The sequence below is a fragment of the Fopius arisanus genome, unplaced genomic scaffold (genome assembly GCF_000806365.1).
Source record: "Fopius arisanus strain USDA-PBARC FA_bdor unplaced genomic scaffold, ASM80636v1 scaffold00091, whole genome shotgun sequence".
Taxonomy (NCBI): Eukaryota; Metazoa; Arthropoda; class Insecta; order Hymenoptera; family Braconidae; genus Fopius; species Fopius arisanus.
Window position 1 is genome coordinate 419,932 of NW_011887830.1, and position 17,367 is coordinate 437,298.

At 38.8% G+C, this 17,367-nt stretch overlaps 1 protein-coding gene across 1 annotated transcript in view; it reads left to right on the forward strand.

The window, feature by feature from the left end:
* Dscam3 (Down syndrome cell adhesion molecule 3) overlaps positions 1-16,554 on the forward strand; it is a 53,536-nt gene extending 36,982 nt beyond the window's left edge. Inside the window, exons 5-23 of the mRNA XM_011311650.1 lie at positions 2,170-2,334; positions 2,813-2,959; positions 3,537-3,677; positions 3,968-4,553; positions 4,800-4,951; positions 6,006-6,275; positions 6,914-7,059; positions 7,517-7,952; positions 8,557-8,850; positions 8,990-9,688; positions 10,004-10,312; positions 10,765-10,981; positions 11,866-12,685; positions 12,858-13,338; positions 13,663-13,831; positions 13,927-14,090; positions 14,610-14,712; positions 15,224-15,394; positions 15,465-16,554. Coding sequence (XP_011309952.1) covers positions 2,170-2,334; positions 2,813-2,959; positions 3,537-3,677; positions 3,968-4,553; positions 4,800-4,951; positions 6,006-6,275; positions 6,914-7,059; positions 7,517-7,952; positions 8,557-8,850; positions 8,990-9,688; positions 10,004-10,312; positions 10,765-10,981; positions 11,866-12,685; positions 12,858-13,338; positions 13,663-13,831; positions 13,927-14,090; positions 14,610-14,712; positions 15,224-15,394; positions 15,465-15,516 — 5,522 coding nt within the window. The 3' untranslated portion in view covers positions 15,517-16,554. The remainder of the gene's footprint in view (positions 1-2,169; positions 2,335-2,812; positions 2,960-3,536; positions 3,678-3,967; positions 4,554-4,799; positions 4,952-6,005; positions 6,276-6,913; positions 7,060-7,516; positions 7,953-8,556; positions 8,851-8,989; positions 9,689-10,003; positions 10,313-10,764; positions 10,982-11,865; positions 12,686-12,857; positions 13,339-13,662; positions 13,832-13,926; positions 14,091-14,609; positions 14,713-15,223; positions 15,395-15,464) is intronic.
* Positions 16,555-17,367: the final 813 nt, after the last annotated feature.

Genomic DNA, 17,367 nt, shown 5'->3' on the forward strand with positions numbered 1-17,367 from the left:
TTTTTTTAAGTAAAATTTCGATGTAGTCTCATTTCCACTGGTATTTTTTCAATTATATAATGAAAGGTATTTACCTTATGCATTATTTATTTTTTTATTAAAATAAGAATGAGGACGTGGACAAATTGGTACGCGTTCTTAGTTGATTTTTATATATTTTTATATATTTATTCGCAACTGTATGAATTTGAAGCAAATTTTCCGTAGGTGGCTAGCGATTTATTTATTTAGGATGTCTAGTAATTTATTTACATCTGGATTGGCTTGGAGATGCCTTCTGGCGGCTTTGGGCAATGAGTTTGCGTACCCCTCGGTTTCGGAAGAAACTTTCTGCAAATGTTACACTCTGTATTAGAAATGCGTTACTCCTGCTTTTTTACTCATTTTTTTATAAAATATTGACCGAAAATTTATCAATATTGACATTTGACATTAAACTCACGCGCAGGCACCCGCACGGAAAAGATATATACCCAGAAATATATAGGGTATATGGTAATATATGGGTAATAATATAATATAGGCAATATATGGTCATTATATTCTGATATTTCGCATATATTTCCGGGAGAAAACGATATCTCAGTTATAAATTTCAGATTAGGTCTTCTCCGTACGGATAGCGGAATACTCCGAAATGGCGTCACAATTCTTCATTTAAGTAACTGGAAAAATATATATTCGATAAGAGGGCAAATATGATTCGAGGAAATTTCCCTTCAAAATCTGTGCACTCAGACATCACTCAGGTTGCCCCTGGCAAAGCGATATGTGTGAATCTTCCCCCTTCCCTTCATCGTCCATGCACGGAGATAGAACGAGTCTAGAAACCGACGAAAAATGGAGGAAATAGCATTGACATACTTATTCACACTCGAAAGAATATCCCTTATATATTGGCTTTATTTATAGAGCTCGTTTCATGCTTATCATTCGTTGCAATTTCGTTCGCATTTACCTGCATCGAGTCATCTGAACTATTTATTATTTTTGAATACAATTTCATTCATTCTATCATACATTACAAAACAAACGATTCTAACCGCTATTCGGTGTAGCGCCTGTATATCTTGAAAGAATGAAAAATTGACACGAGGTGAACAGTGATTTTTTCAAGTGTATTTTTGTGAGAACTACAATCAGGAGGAGGGTACAGTACAAGTCCACTGGTATAAGTCGTGTGTGTATAGGTAGTGCTAATCAAAAAGGGAATGGTATTGGTGGTTTCTGAGGTGGCTTGTTCAGAAGAATACTACCACTACTCAAGCAGGGAGCATCCGCTGTCGGAAGAGAGCCTCTACGTTGAGGCTCGGTTATGAATGTCATAGGTGATGTTCTCGAACGTGATATGCCTCTGAAAGACTCTCTAAGTGGTGCCCGGGAATCAGGCATCAATTTGAAGAGGGCAGAGGAGAAACTTGATACGCCGATGACGGGTTCTGGATATAACGGTGGGAATATGTTATCATATTCTCATTCTACGGTTTAGTACTTCGCGCTCCTAGATATTGACTCGCCGAGGCAGGTGACCTTGGATTATACGTAACCATCATTCAAACATGGGGTAGTTCACCCTGAATACCAGTCAGCGATTTTTCCTCATATTCAGAGGATCAACAATCGACTTACAACTTATTCATCAATATTTTGAGAAAAATACAAGCACAATTAATACCTGAAATTCTGTGGTTTTATTTCCCCCGTATGATAGCTGCCATGCACTCACAGCATTCACAGTCACTCCCATCCCATCACTCGCCGGCGTCGGAGCCGTACTACTCTGACCAGTGGTGCTCATGCTATTGATGCGTTCGAAGCAGGTGCTAGTGTACGACTCAGCCTGACCCGGGGTATAATCCTTGGTGCGAATCTACTATAAAATTACCGGCATTTTCAAAAGGCATAGATAATATCATGTTACATTATTTTTCACATGGATATTTAGGGTCAGAAATTCGAATATATTTGTCAGCAATTTAATTGGTCTTTTTTGAGAATCTTCGAATGTCCATCAATCTTTAGGACAGTCATTTTATCTATGATGAAAATGTCTACACCAAAAAATGTAAATCACCGTATGATTAGAAGAAAAGGACGAAAAGAGGAAAACTCGCGGCGGATTCGAGTCGTAATTTACACCTAAAAATCGTAATTATTCTTTTGTTTTAGTCCTGACTGTATCCACATATGATGTAAGAGTGAACAGATCGCCAATTCTGCAAGGCTGTAATGCAGTACTGTCTTGCACGGCGAGGGAGGATGTTAAAGAGCATCTGACAGTTACTTCTTGGTATAGGGATGACGCAATTCTCCTTCCCGGGAGCATTGATACGGGTAAGATATCCACTGTCCTGATATGTCCTACCAAAATAGCAGCTATGCTTTCTCTGTTATTCTCTACCATCCTAACTCTTGTTCTAATCCCTTACGATCCCAATGAACATATCCACTGATTGCTAATTAGGTGCTCAATAATGATGGTGTCCAGTATTCCCCCTAAAGATGGTCTTAAAATTGCCTTCAGATTAAGGAATGAAATCGGTTTCAATTGATAGAGAATTCAATCCTCTGTCGAACCTCTTTTATTCCATCTCTTAATATTAATTAGGATAGCAGCAATCAAGTTTTAAGTAGCGGTCGAATTTTTAGGGGTTGTCTTTGTTTCCCCTTCTCCTCACCCGTCGCAGGAGCGTAGTGCCGTATGATGGGGCCCCGCCCAACACTTTTACAATTTTTTGTAATAGACCGGCAATTTTTTTAAATCCAAAATATAGTAATTTCATCCTGTTCATGAGTTTCATCACATTTTCAGGGGGAAGATTTGTAGTAACGTCTCAAGGTGATCTTCATATACGAAATACCAAGGTCGAGGACGGCAGAGCAAGTTATCACTGCTTAACATTGCACACTTTGACAGGTGAACGGAGGAAGAGTGAACACGTCACGTTAACGGTAACAGGTAATGATAATGATGTAATGGTAATGATCCACATGTGGACGTGCGCATGAGAAGAGCCCACTTTGTCATTTGGGTGTGGTACTTGAGAATTTATGTGTTTTATGTGGGTTTGTTGCATGATAACATTTATTGATGGATGCACACGGATGAATCCGGAGAATTGACTGAATTTAACCACTGGAACGAGCAATCAATTTTCTTTTTACTAACCAAATGAATACGAGTTCCAGTAACAATCTGCCGTATTTTGTCATTCCAAGTCCCAGTCTTCCTACTCTTATAGTGAAATGATTCGAAGTAATTATCAGGACATCCACATATTTTCATGTACTAAGAAAAGCGTGATCTAAGAAGAGCGACCTATGAAATGATATCTTAGAAGATCAAGATGGACAAATCTCTAATCATTCATTATTTTTTAAATATTTAGGTAAAAAGTAGAATGAAAAAAGCCTAAGGCATTCATAATTTCAGATGAATGTCGGTTTCGAATTGATTGCTTTCAAAAATATAATCGTGGACAATGGATCAATCCTGGGCGATGGTGTCTAGACTAATGCGAGGATTTTCGTTTCAGAATCAAGTGGTGCAATGCCTCCAAGACTGATGCAACGAGCTCAAATAGCAATATCTGCAGAGCGAGGTTCAGATGTTCACCTCACATGCTCAGCACAGGGGACTCCTCCTCCACGATTCGCTTGGTATAGAGACGTCAACGGTCAGTATGAATATCACTAAGTTCAGATTACATAATCTCTCAATAAGGTGTAGTGGATAATATAGTAATCTTACCGTCCGATTCCACATGTTTATCCGTCCTCTGTGAGGACGAAAATTTTATGTGTGGGTGGATTTTTATCAATTAAATCACGACCCACCCCCAATCTGGTATCTTTTTCGATAAGAAAAAGACTAGAAAAGAGGTCCAAGAGTTATTTGTACAGCATAAAATTCACATCCTGTCATTTATCAATCATCATCAACTCAGGACACTGGACTTGTTCACAGGTCACTCGATTTCCGTGGAAGCTTCCAACAAGATTCAATTCTGGGGCGATCTAATGCAAATAAAACGAGTGGACGGTCAAGATGCTGGCCGCTACGTATGTCATACAATGAATGAGTATGGTGAAGAACGTGCGGAGACGCATCTCTCGGTCACTTCGAAATTGAACGCCCGAATCCAGCCAACGATCCAAGTAGTCAATGCTGGTGAGCCGGCCACAATGAATTGCACAGTTGAAGGCTATCCAATAGAGAGTGTTGAGTGGTTACATGATGGCATCCCTGTCCTGACACCACAGGACACCAGAATACGATTACCCACACCTTTGGTCCTTGTTGTTGGTTCAGTCGGTAGAAATGACAAGGGCATGTACCAATGCTTAGTCAGAAGTGATAAAGAAAATGCTCAAGCCACAGCTGAACTTAAATTGGGTGATACTGTACCCGAGTTGCAGTATACATTCATCGAACAAGCCCTTAGGCCTGGACCACCGGTTTCATTGAGATGCTCTGCAACAGGCTCACCACCACCATCCTTCACCTGGTTGTTGGATGGTGAACCCTTAAACGAACTTGGTCACAGTCACAGGTATGGGATTAGTATCAGATATTTAACTCACGGAAATGCAATTTACTATTGAGTCGAATACTATGCAATTGTCATGATGAATAATAATTTAGGGATAAACAATTAACAGGCATTGCCAAATTCGGGAACAATTTCTATACTGATTCTTTCGGATTGTGTCCTTGATTAATACCTTTAACTTGAAGTAACTGAAATGGTCGCCGGTAGATGTTTTCATTAGCATTAAAATGGTTCTTTTTCATTTAGATATGCTATAGGTCAATATGTCGATCAATCAGGCGACGTAATAAGCCACTTAAATATCACATCAGCTGATGCAGAGGATGGCGGTCTCTACGCTTGTGTAGCTCGAAACACCCTAGCAGCAGTTGAACACAAAGCTCGCTTGAATATTTACGGTAAATAGCATTCAGCTAACCAGTAATGATTTTGTTTATTAAAATTATTTATCAATACGTTTTTCATTGATTGCCGTATACTGCTATCAAAAGTAATTTTCATTTTCTCATTTCCATTTCATAGACGTAAGATTTATCATATTCTTTGATTTGTAGATTAATTGTTTCAACTTTCATGAGGATTATTTGGATTATAGATATACTATAGTGATAGTTTGTTTTGATAGTATGGCATTGCCATTTCAGTCCGAAGCGAGGGGTAGGATTAAATGATACTTCACTGTCCAACGACTTCGTCACGCGTTGCGTGTGGTACTCACGATTTGTGGTATGCAGTGCAGTAAAAATCAGTTGTAACCAAGTTGATCACCAAAGTCGTTGTGGCGAATTCTGGATTACTGGACGATCGAAGGTTATATCAGAAGTTATGTCCCAAGGATTGACTGGACCATTACTAGTTAGGTCAAAATAGATCTAACAAGAAGATGAGGTCGCATTGTGTGGGATCAAACACTGAAGTGTACTATGCTGATTACGCAGGAGTTCGAATAGGAAATCTCACAGAAAGAGAAAGAACTTTCTCCATGTTATTAAATTTGAAGTTCCAATGCCGTCCAATTTTTAGTTCTCTTTTTGTGGAGATTTTTGGGTATTCGTGGGTACTTGTCCGACCAGCTTCGGTTATTTTTCCGGGAAATCGCCGGGTTTCGTGGGGTTTCGGATGACGGGAAGTCCTCGGTTTCATCTGCGGTCAAAAACGGACAAAAAACAAAACATATAGATGTAGAGCACCCGTAAAAAACACCGACAAACGCAAAGTCTGCACATAACCCAGAAAATCGGAAGGTCCCGAGTTCCCCGGTCTGGACTATCCATTTTTTTCAGTCCAAATTTCTTGTAAATTTTATGTTGAGAATATTCTTGAATCATATCCAACGATGTGGAGTCCTATATAAATTCCCATTTTTGATGAAGAATATATACGGAAGTGTTGCTAGAATATGAACTATCATTGATACATCAGAACATTACCTTGATGAATTTTACGTTTTAGGTGCTCCCTACATTCGTTCAATTGGTCCTGTTAGAGCAATAGCCGGTGTAGACATCACTATTGCTTGTCCTTACTCTGGTTACCCTATAACATCAGTGGACTGGTCAAGGGGTACCGTTGAACTACCATTAGACATGCGTCATCGTGTCGATAACGAGGGCTACCTAACAATTACCACTGTGGACCCTGACGATGCAGGGACTTACACATGCGCTGTAAGGGCCAGCACTGGAGAAACTGCTAGTCGTGATATTAAACTCACTGTCAGCAGTGAGTTGTATTCATATCTAAAAAACTCTAAGCGTTTAAAGTATAATCACTCTATTCTTTTCTGTTTCGTCGAACGAGTTAATTTCAATTTTTTTAAATGGGATTATTCAAAATTTCTTGTCACGAGGCGCTAATGAAATCCCAACTAACCGAGTTCTTGTCGAGTTTAGGTCAGCAAGTGTGATGAGTCTAGCTCAGACCTCGGTTAGTTGAACCTCATGACAAGAACAGCTTGGGTCATACCGGAAAGGCATTTTCCTGACAAATTCAATGACTACTATCTTACTGGCCTTTCAAAAAATTTGAAGAAGTTTAATTCGTAGAATTTTATTAATTATCGTAAGAAAAAAATGGAAATGGATTTGTACATGAGATTGTTCTGCATTGTCTAGAAAAAATTAGGCTAAATTGACAGGTTCTTTCCATGAGATGTTCCATTCGGGAAAAAGAAGAAATGAAGAAAGAAGAAATAATGTAAAAACCCGAAAGGATATAAATGTAGAATAATGAATTATCAATAATCATTAAATATCATCATGTGGTGTACTGTCAATTCGAACGGTTTTTAGCACGTGGGTATAAATAATAAATTTAAATCACATAGGATGGAAATAATTCAACTCCATCATGACGTTTAGGTCCACCCATTATGAGCCCTTTTGGATTTCCTGCCAACTTGCAGGAAGGCAGCAGAGCACAGGTGACGTGTAGTATCAGTTCTGGAGATCTGCCCATCTATTTCTCATGGCTCAAAGATGGAGAACCTTTACCATCGTCTCTTCGAGTAAGTAAAATATTCGATATTGATAACATTATATCGGATTAACAGACTTTCTCGAAATTAATTCAGTGTGGGATTGAAGTCGATCGTGGAGTACATCCGATAGATGTTATTCTCCCTCAGGGTCCAGTGCACGTCGTAACTATTCCTTTCGGATGGCCAAGAATCCTTTCTTTCACCTCTTTAAATCCGAGAAATATATATATTATATTGCGAGAGCGATTGAGATGTTTTCAATATTTATATCTTCAAAGTTAAAATGCATTCAATACTCTGCAATCCTTAATTAAGAAAAGACTGATAGCATAATGAATTGAAGAATGCGTTAACATTGGATTAAACGATAATTATTCGACGGACATTTTTTTCACGTTGTGGTGAATGATATATTATACAGAATATTTGGATTGAAAGCTTTATCTGCATTAATATTTTTATAATTATCAATTTTTGAATTCAGATTGAAGAGCGTGGGGCTGAATTTTTCAGTCTCCTCGTGTTCAAAGCGCTCACTTCACGACACAGCGGTAAATACACATGTGTAGCCACCAACAGTGCAGCTAAAGTCAATCACACTGCGGAATTATTGGTGAAAGTACCGCCCCAGTGGATGTTCGAACCCCAGGATATCGCAAGCCTCTTGGGTAACCCCCTGAATGTTCATTGCGGTGCTAAAGGATTTCCACCACCAAAAATAACATGGCTGAGAGGTCGAGGAAAAACATCAAATGATTATCAGCAGTTGGATGTGACTTTGGATAGTAGGTTTACAATTCTACCGAATGGTTCCTTATGGACAGCATCAGCGGCACCACAGGATGAGGGGTACTATCTCTGCAGAGCCAATAATGGGATTGGATTAGGACTCAGTAAAGTCATATACCTCTCGGTCAATGGTATTATTATTATATATATTTATTACTTCCACGTCCTGATTCACGAGTCACGCACCCGATCCACGATCCACGCCCCTGTCCCGAAGTGAGTCCTGTGCACCCTCTTCATTCTCTCAAAACCCAAGAAAAAGTGAGAGTATAATCTAAATCCTCGATTGATCCATCAATTATATTTCGTATCTCGCCCTTCCGGATTACACTATTAGATCTTCAGAGCATTTACAAGTCTTCTGCTGCTTCATCTTCTTATTCCTTGTTAAACTTCACCTGAACACAGAAAATGGAACAACAATACGTAATTAATGCATTAAAACTCCCTGAGGAGAATGGGTTTGTTAACCAATGATAGGGCGATGATAAAAATCACTTGGTACTGATGCTCCCTTGATTTCCTGAATCTACGCACCTTTCTCAATTGAAATTGGCAGTCATGAAATTGAAGGATGTGGTGCTGTGTGTTGTGATTCTTTCATCAACTCCTAGGGCGTTCAGGGCTCTTCCCATCAACCTCTCGATACTGTCTTCCTTTACCGCCTTATCCAGTTTATTCAATCCACTAAACAAACGTCTCTGATCATCTCTCAATGCTTTTGTTTGTCTGCAGAACCAGCGCGGTTCGAGTCTCAAAGCCAGAATGTAACAATAAGACGTGGAGATTCCGTGACACTCGATTGCGCTGTCATTGGTGATAATCCCATTGAAGTCAAATGGATGCACAACAATGATTATTTGGACACGAACACTCATCGTCTGGGCATTGCACAAGTTAAGATTGACAGCGGATTGAAATCTCAGCTGACGATTGGCAGCAGTGATAGACAGGATTCGGGTGCTTTCCGATGCACTGCTGATAATGCTTATGGGCGCAGTGAACATTTTATTTATCTAGCTGTACAAGGTAAAACCACATTAGGTATAGCCCATCAGTCCCAAATTGTCAGCCGAAATTGATTTGGAACCCCGTATTTTACTAGTATGATATGACTTCAACTTTATAAGAGTTCCGAATTTCCGAAAACAATAGATCAATATTTCAGAGCGCCCTGATCCGCCAACGGCTCTCGAGGTAATAGAGATCGGATCAAGATCAATACGTTTGTCGTGGAAGCGTTCTTTCGATGGCAATAGTCCAATCAGAAACTACATAATCCAATACCGCGCTCTGGGATATGGTTTGGCAAATGACTGGGAGCCATCCAAGACCCACAATGTCACCTTCACACCGGGAAATTTGAATGCAGCCTCAGCCAATCCAGCTCAGTACAGCCTATCCAGATACGAAACAACAAGTGATGGTCAAGAAATAGCACTCGTTGGAGGCTTGCATCCAGCCGTCACCTACACTTTTCGCATATTTGCGATTAATTCTATAGACATTAGTGAACCGACTGATCCTGTAGTAGCGAAAACCCAGGAGGAGGCCCCGACAGAACCTCCGCAAAACGTCAAAGTCCAGTCAGCAGGACCTGGTGAGTTGATTGTCCATTGGCAAGCACCACCGAAAGAGGCATGCAATGGAGATTTACTTGGGTACATTGTCACGTGGTCTGAACACTCGTCATCGACATCTGGGGTCAACCAGAGCAAAAGCTTAACGGTCAATGGTTGGGCTACGACGAAGGTGCAGTTGACAGGACTCAGAAAATTCACCAAGTATGATATCTCCATCAAAGCATTCAACAGCATTGCTAGTGGACCTGGAAGCCCTTCCATCATTGGGACTACTCAAGAAGGAGGTGAGTATAAATATCCCTGGAAATAATTCATATATTGTTTATAATTGTTTATAATACTCAAGGTGATGATCGTCTTGCATGCGTCCTAACGCCGATCCTTTCAATAGGATTTTACCGTACCTCAAGCGAATTCAATCTTTCAAGAAATTATAATGATCAAACAGCTTTTCAAATCCTCTTAAAAGGTTTAGGTTATCAAACGAAAAATTGCCAAGTGATTAATCGGATTAATCGCGCATTCATCGCAACAGGAAATTATCCGAATAAATTTTTGTGAAGAAAATTCTGGATTTCGATTTTTTTATTTCTTCGTAGTGCCAGAAGCTTCACCGACTCAAGTCACCTGTTCTCCTCTTTCCTCGCAAAGTGTGAAAGTTTCTTGGAGTGCACCACCTCCACATCAGCATGGGGGCATCATTCAAGGGTATAAAGTGTATTATAGACCTGTGCCGACTGATAACATGGAGATTTCAACTGTCGGCGAAATCAAAAGGACTTCCAGTGAAGAGACTTATCTCCATACATTGTATAAATATACGAACTACTCAATCAGAGTTCTAGCTTATACCGGCGCGGGTGATGGAGTCTTTAGTCCTGCGATTTATTGTACCACCGAAGAAGATGGTAATTACAACATTGTCGAAACAATTCCGCCGAAATTCAATTTTTGTCAATTTTTTGTGTACAAGTCACACGAATTCAAAATTATGAATTATGAAATCCGAACGCAAAAACGTAATTTAATAATGATATTAGAATGAATATTTCTAAATAGTCGGAAGACTATTCAAATTCACAAAACAACTATTTCTCAAACTCCTGAAATTCCCTAGTTTTGCAGTCTTTTTAGAACCATAAAAATGATCACGAATCTAAAAATCTAGTATCTAAAAATTTGTTAAACCCATGAAATTCAAAAGTATTCCAAGTTCTAATTAAAAATGGAATACATTTACTTTACATTTACTTCCGGACCAAAATTCAACTACTCAATTCGATAACCATCAACTGCTATTCCGCCGCTGGTAGATTCTTCACATTTCTATGCTGTAATGTTGCAATGGGATTTTGTTCAGTGCCTGGACCACCTGCTGGTATCAAAGCTCTTGCTTTGACAGCAGAGAGCATCTTAGTGTCTTGGCTGCCGCCTCTACAACCAAACGGAAAAGTCGCTCAGTATACAGTTTACAGCAAAGAAGCTGGAGCCAGCAGGCATAATACGCATACAATGCACGAACCACCGTTATCATCAACTAATACTCTTATCATGGAACTACGAGGCTTGACTGAAAGGTATGAAACCTCTCGTAAAACAGTAGATCACACGATTTATATTGAAGTAACATTTTAATTTCCCTTTTAAAAAAAAGCATGTAACGTTTTTTGTCAGCTTTTTTTGGCGCTATGCATATCAAAATATATCTATATAATATGATATATATATATATATAATATATAATATATATAATAATATATAAATTTAATATAATTAAAAAAACAAATTAAATTAAATTTTAAATTATTTTTTATATAAATTTTTAGACTTTTTTCTTTCTTCTTTTTGAAATTCTATATATGTACATATTATATTGGAAATAACTATGAATATATATATATATATTCCAATGATAACACCCCACACGTGGACGATTTGGCGCACATAGCGCGCCATATACGCTGGTCTATAGTAAATTTTCCATAGGTCATAGCATTTCGGGTTATGAAGTCCAAGAAGTCTAAGATAGACATCCCATTTCTCATTTCCCATTTTCAAACGATTTGATGGATTAATTTCGAGATTATATGTCCGAGGATATTAATATTATAATAATATTCATTAAATTCATATTCATAAAGCGGAACTACAATAATTCTAATCTGAGTTCGATGGCATTGGGGAGGCTAGTCCGACCATTCGAGTACTTAAATCTAATCTAATCTATATTCCTACTCATATTCATAAATATTCATTAAGTTTTTTGTTTCCAAGTACACGTACAGTTAATGCAATGCCTAATTTCTGTCACAAATCATTTAAAATTTCAGTTTTTCAGTCTTCCGGGTATCAGTTCTCACTAGATCTCGAACGACGTGACGTAAATCACAGGACTCTCTGGATCATTCGCTACTCAGACTTATGAATAATCAGTCGATAAATTAATTGATCATGTTTTCAGTCAACTCTATGAATTCTGGGTGTCAGCTACAACAGGCCTGGGAGAGGGTGAACCGACGACCACGATAACCCAAACCACAAATACCAGAGCACCAGCACGAGTTGCTTCATTCTCGCAGCTTCTGCGTCGTGCAGTGAAATCATCGGTTACTCTCTCCTGTCTCGTAGTGGGGAATCCCACACCGCGTCCCGTGTGGACCCACAGGAACACTCAGATCTCTACGGGACGCCTTTACGAGATCACATCCGAGGGCCATCTAAACATTCACGGAATAGAACAATCAATTTCCGGAAACTACACGTGTTCAGCTTCCAATCTTTTTGGTGATGACTCTATCACTTACACTCTTATTGTTGTCATGCCTCCCAAGGCACCTGTCCTTGAACTACAATACACAACAACGCACAGCGTGAAATTAAGATGGAATCATCCAGAAAATGGAGGGGCAACGATTCAGGGATATGTTCTGAGTTACAAGCGAGATCCTGGAAATTGGGAAGAGATTATGCTGTCACCGGAGCAGACAGAGTTCACTCTCAATGGATTGAAATGTGGATCTTCATACATGGGACATCTTACTGCTCATAATCGAGTAGGTACAGGTGCACCTAGCTCGACAATCAGCACTAACACCAAGGGATCGGCACCAAAACTTCCGAAGGAACGGGAAATCATTACTGCAAATGCAACTTCCTTTCGATTGAATTTACTGCAGTGGCCTAACGGTGGATGTCCGATTCATTATTACACGGTTGAATATCGAAGAAGAATGAATACCGAACCGTGGGTTTTGGTCGCCAGCAAAGCAACTGAGAATCTGGTATGTATAGCTATTTAATATGTAGCAATTCGGGAAACATTCTGTGGTTGAATCCTGGGATAACAAATTCAGTGATGATCAATCCTTTATGTATTATCCGCGCTTTATTTCTCAGTGTTCTTTGTTACCTTTCGTGATGGGTAAATGACATGCGTTTAATTTCCGGTTCTAGATAATAAGGGACTTAAAGCCGGCCGCCTGGTATACATTACGATTAACTGCTCACAATGATGCTGGAAAGACTCAAACACAGATGGAGTTTGCCACGACAACACTAAGTGGAATCAGCATCGCACCACTCAATGATTTAATTCTGGATGATGAGATGAACAAAACTCCGTCAAATCATAAAGTGCTGTACGTGGTGGTGCCACTAGTTTGCGCTATTGTACTGATTTTATCAGCTGTTACTCTTGGGTACGTCATGTTGAAGAAAACTGACAGATCAAGTTATCTGGGTGAAATTTTTACCGGTCAACAAGGGCCACCCGGTGGCCTGGGAATCGGTCAGCAACTACCTCCGAATCATCATCACATGAGCAGCTGCATGTCCACGGTCCAATTGAAAACCGCAGAGAGGGATAATCGAAGGAATCATCAGGTCTACACGAGTTCACCTGTCAAACAGGATAATCATAAATCTAATGATCATGGTGCAGGTAATAAAAATGATGGATTACCCTTTGTCATATAATTGGAATCAATTTCCTCTTGTTCAAAATAGAAAGTCCTCAGATCATACATAAATTCATAGAATTCCGTGAACCTGTGATTAAATGATTTCTCATTTCAAAAATATGAGAGAATCCGGGGAACCCCATTTCGCACGGTTTAACAAATTTTCTCATGCAAACCCATTATAAAATGAATCTGGGCAAAATTTGTGATGTCCCGCCATTGCGAATCACTTTATAAAATACTTTTATAATCACTGCTTCATCGTGTCATTGCCTTTATTGAACGCCCTCTGTTTACAGAAATGTATGAAATAAGTCCATATGCAACATTTAGTGTCCCCGGTCGAGAGAATCGCTCCGTAACGACAGCTACGTTGGATTACACAATGCAATTCAAAACATTCGGTCATCTAGAGAACGAAGACATCAATACAATAGATTATGGTCGTTCCAGTGTTGATTTTGAACGGTATGTGAAGCTGAATGTTTTTAAATAAAATTAATTATTGGAAACGTTATATATTCGATTTTTAATTGTTTTTTTCGTTTGGTTCTTTAATTCAGGTCTAAAACCCCGAGGTGGCATAAACAGCGGTATTTCCCGAGTATAGCTGAAGCAGAAAGTAAATTGAGATCCAGTCGACCAGGATCTGGTAGCGATACGTCGGGGAGCCCTTGTGGCGAGTGTGCTGGACCTAGTTATCGTGTTCCTGTAAAACCTTGTAGAGGTAAGATAATTACAAAGACTGGGAATCACAAATCACGAAGGTGTGGCATGCTTATTCCTTATTGGTTCCTCATTCCTCAATCGTCTGAGGCGGCTAATTTGAATTCAAAGCATATTTAATTTTGAAATTTACGATTTCTCTCGGCGTTGGTTGACCGCTAGTAGCCAGCCGGTGCACTTCCCATTCCTTGGATATTCCCTTCTTTCTCAGGATTGAGAAATGTTCAACTGGCTATCCCTCTTCGTGTGCTTTCATCGCAGCTAACTATCTCCTCTGATTGGAATTTGAGACGATAAGGTTGCTCTGTAGTTGTACCAGTCGGACCGGAATCCGCTCGGTCGATCTGTAATTGCTTCTCCCCTCTAGACGGAGGAAGACATACCGTAAATCATTATCTGTGATCTGAATGCAGACCCAAGACATCACTCCCTTTACACATAATTATTGTCACATATCTAGGCTAATCTCAACTTACCTAGGTGTTACAGTGGAATATATAAATGTGGATACGCTTTACAGATGTTTTTTCACATGGAGTTGAATCGAGTACCGAATCGAATAATGAAGGTTCCCCATCACTAGCTCGTCGACGTAGTCGACAGCCTAGCCGATCCACTCGCAGGTAGCCGAGGTTTGTCGTTTTTTCACCATATCATTCAACCCGATTAAGATGCATGGCTGATACTTCTTTATAAATTTTACTGTTGAAAATCTTGGACAACCCTCCAGCGGACCGATTCACCAAGAGTTCCCATGTAATGAAGTTACTGAATCCACAATAAGAAAGAATCGAGAGAAAATCGGACAGAACCAGGGAATTTAATTTCCCGAATCTTCTGACTTTTAAATCATGAAACCAAATCGTTTCATATTGATGCAAACAATATATTCTTCAACTAGGGGCTCTCACTGGGTCCCGTGTATACCGAAATCATTTCGAACTCATGGACATCCCTCCGTAATTTAACTGAACAAATTGACTGGAGTTTCCTCACGATTTATTATTTGTATTCATAAAAAATTGAGAACCAGGTACTGATTGGTAATCCACGATTTTCAACAGATTTTATTGAAAGCTTGAAGGCTTCATTATGTCGTGCCTAATTAGATGATTCCTTGATTTTGGGGTAAAGCTCGGCGGACGATATGACCCTGATGCCACCGAGTGGTTTCAGCGACAGCCGTGAATTGAGTGAAGCAGAGTGCGATCGTGATCGTGATTGGCAGGGGCGGTCTATTGCCACCCGACATGGTGGTAGTCTTGGCAGATTGCCAATTGAAGCCGTCGAAACTATGCTCGCCAGGTAATATAATCGATAACTGCTGGCTCAATTATATAACCATTATTTAAGTAATGGAGTTTCTATGTTCTAGGTATCAGCTGAAAAAGGAACAGGAAAGACAGGAATTTACGATACATGTATAATAGAGCTTCACCTGGAAAGCATTTCAAGACGACCGTGAGATGTTTGCATAACGTGAGAGACCATAAAACTGCCAGAACAATTTAATCAATCTTTGTGAGATTGAATAAGAAATCATTTCATTGATTCGATGGTTGTCTTAAAATTCCTCGCGCATATTTGTCATTCATATTGATTGTTTCACCAGGGCTTCATGAAGAGCGTGGATGAGTCGTTCGACTAATTATTGAATGAATCTGTAGAGTGGAGTCATGAAGAATATGCAGTAATAGAAAAATTGGTTAATGTTAAATAATGGATTCGATTGAAGTCTTTTTTTTTTGTTATCGGCTTGTATCGAACATGTTTGTTGGAATTAACAATAAACCTTGATGTTATGATGGACGATAATTAACGGAACATTTGTAGGAGTACAACCTTTTGTTGTATTCAGTAAATTCTGGTATCAAACGAGAAAGTTTCACATTTCATGTCATTAGCTTATTCGACGTATGTAAACGGGTGATGTGATAAACCGAATTAACGACGATTTAGTTGGTCTATTTCAATGCAATTTTATAACAATTACCAGACCTCGTTATCATTAACCGAATTATTCTCCTAGTATGTAATTGATACTGAACATATGTTTTATCGGTTTTACCGTACCTAAAAGACTCTCTAGACTGTGTATTCTCTTGTTTTACAATATTCATATTTTTTATATACTCACGTGTTCAGTTGAATCCGGCGCTAAAAGGGAAAACATTTGAGGAATTAATCAAACCTAAGTCTCGTAGGTATTTTCAAAGGAAATTATATAACAGAACTGCCATACACTCCGGGACTGCGATAGAGTATCAATGTAATTGAATGTAAGTAAAAATTAACCGTAAACAATAAACGATAGACTGATGGTCCCTATAATGTCACCATCTTGAGTGCAAATATTGAATAACAATGGTAATTTAGTGAATCTTAACGGCTGTTGCATGTTTCTATTGAACTGAGAAGAAAATTAAGTCTGAAGAATAATGAATAAATGATTTGATGAATGACGATCGGTTACTTTGGTTAGTTCATTTGAAATACAATAAATAATATTTCTCGTTGTACAAAATAATCTTTTTTCTGTCGAAATGGCATAATTGGAATTTTCCAAATGCGACGTTCCGACGTATAGGGAAGGGTATGGGTGCAATTTTTTTCAAATTTGTAAAATTACAATTATCTCGTTTTAAAAAAAAATTAGTCAATGTATTGAATATATACCACTAATGAATTTGTATTCTTAAATAAGTGCGTTGTCCTAGTGGTAAAGTGCTCGACTGGCACGCCAACGACCCGGGTTCAATCCCGACATTATTCATTTTTTTTTTTAAATAATTCCAATTTTTTTTTTTTGTTAATGACAAATCAATCAAAATATCGTTTAAAAACTGAAGATTTGAAAATCGAGAAGATATCCAGTGAAATTGAAAAATTAGCAATTTTTTAAAACAATACTTTTGCAATATATATACTCCTAATGAAATTACAACATCGCACTAATGCGTTATCCTAGCGGTAACGTGCTCGGCTACCACGCCGACGGCCCGGGTTCAAGCCCGCCAACGTTCATTTTTTTTTTTAAATAATTCCTATTTTTTCTTATGTAAATGGCTAATGAATCGAAATATTGTTTAAACACTGAATAGCTCCTCGATGTTCATGTTCCCCTGATACTTTTTCAAAAATTTCGAATTTTTCACTTTCAGTGAAAATTTCAGTGAAGAGCTCCTCGATTGTCATGTTCCCCTGATACTTTGACAAAAATTTCTAATTTTTCACCTTCAGTGAAAATTTCAGTGAATAGCTCCTCGATTGTTATGTTC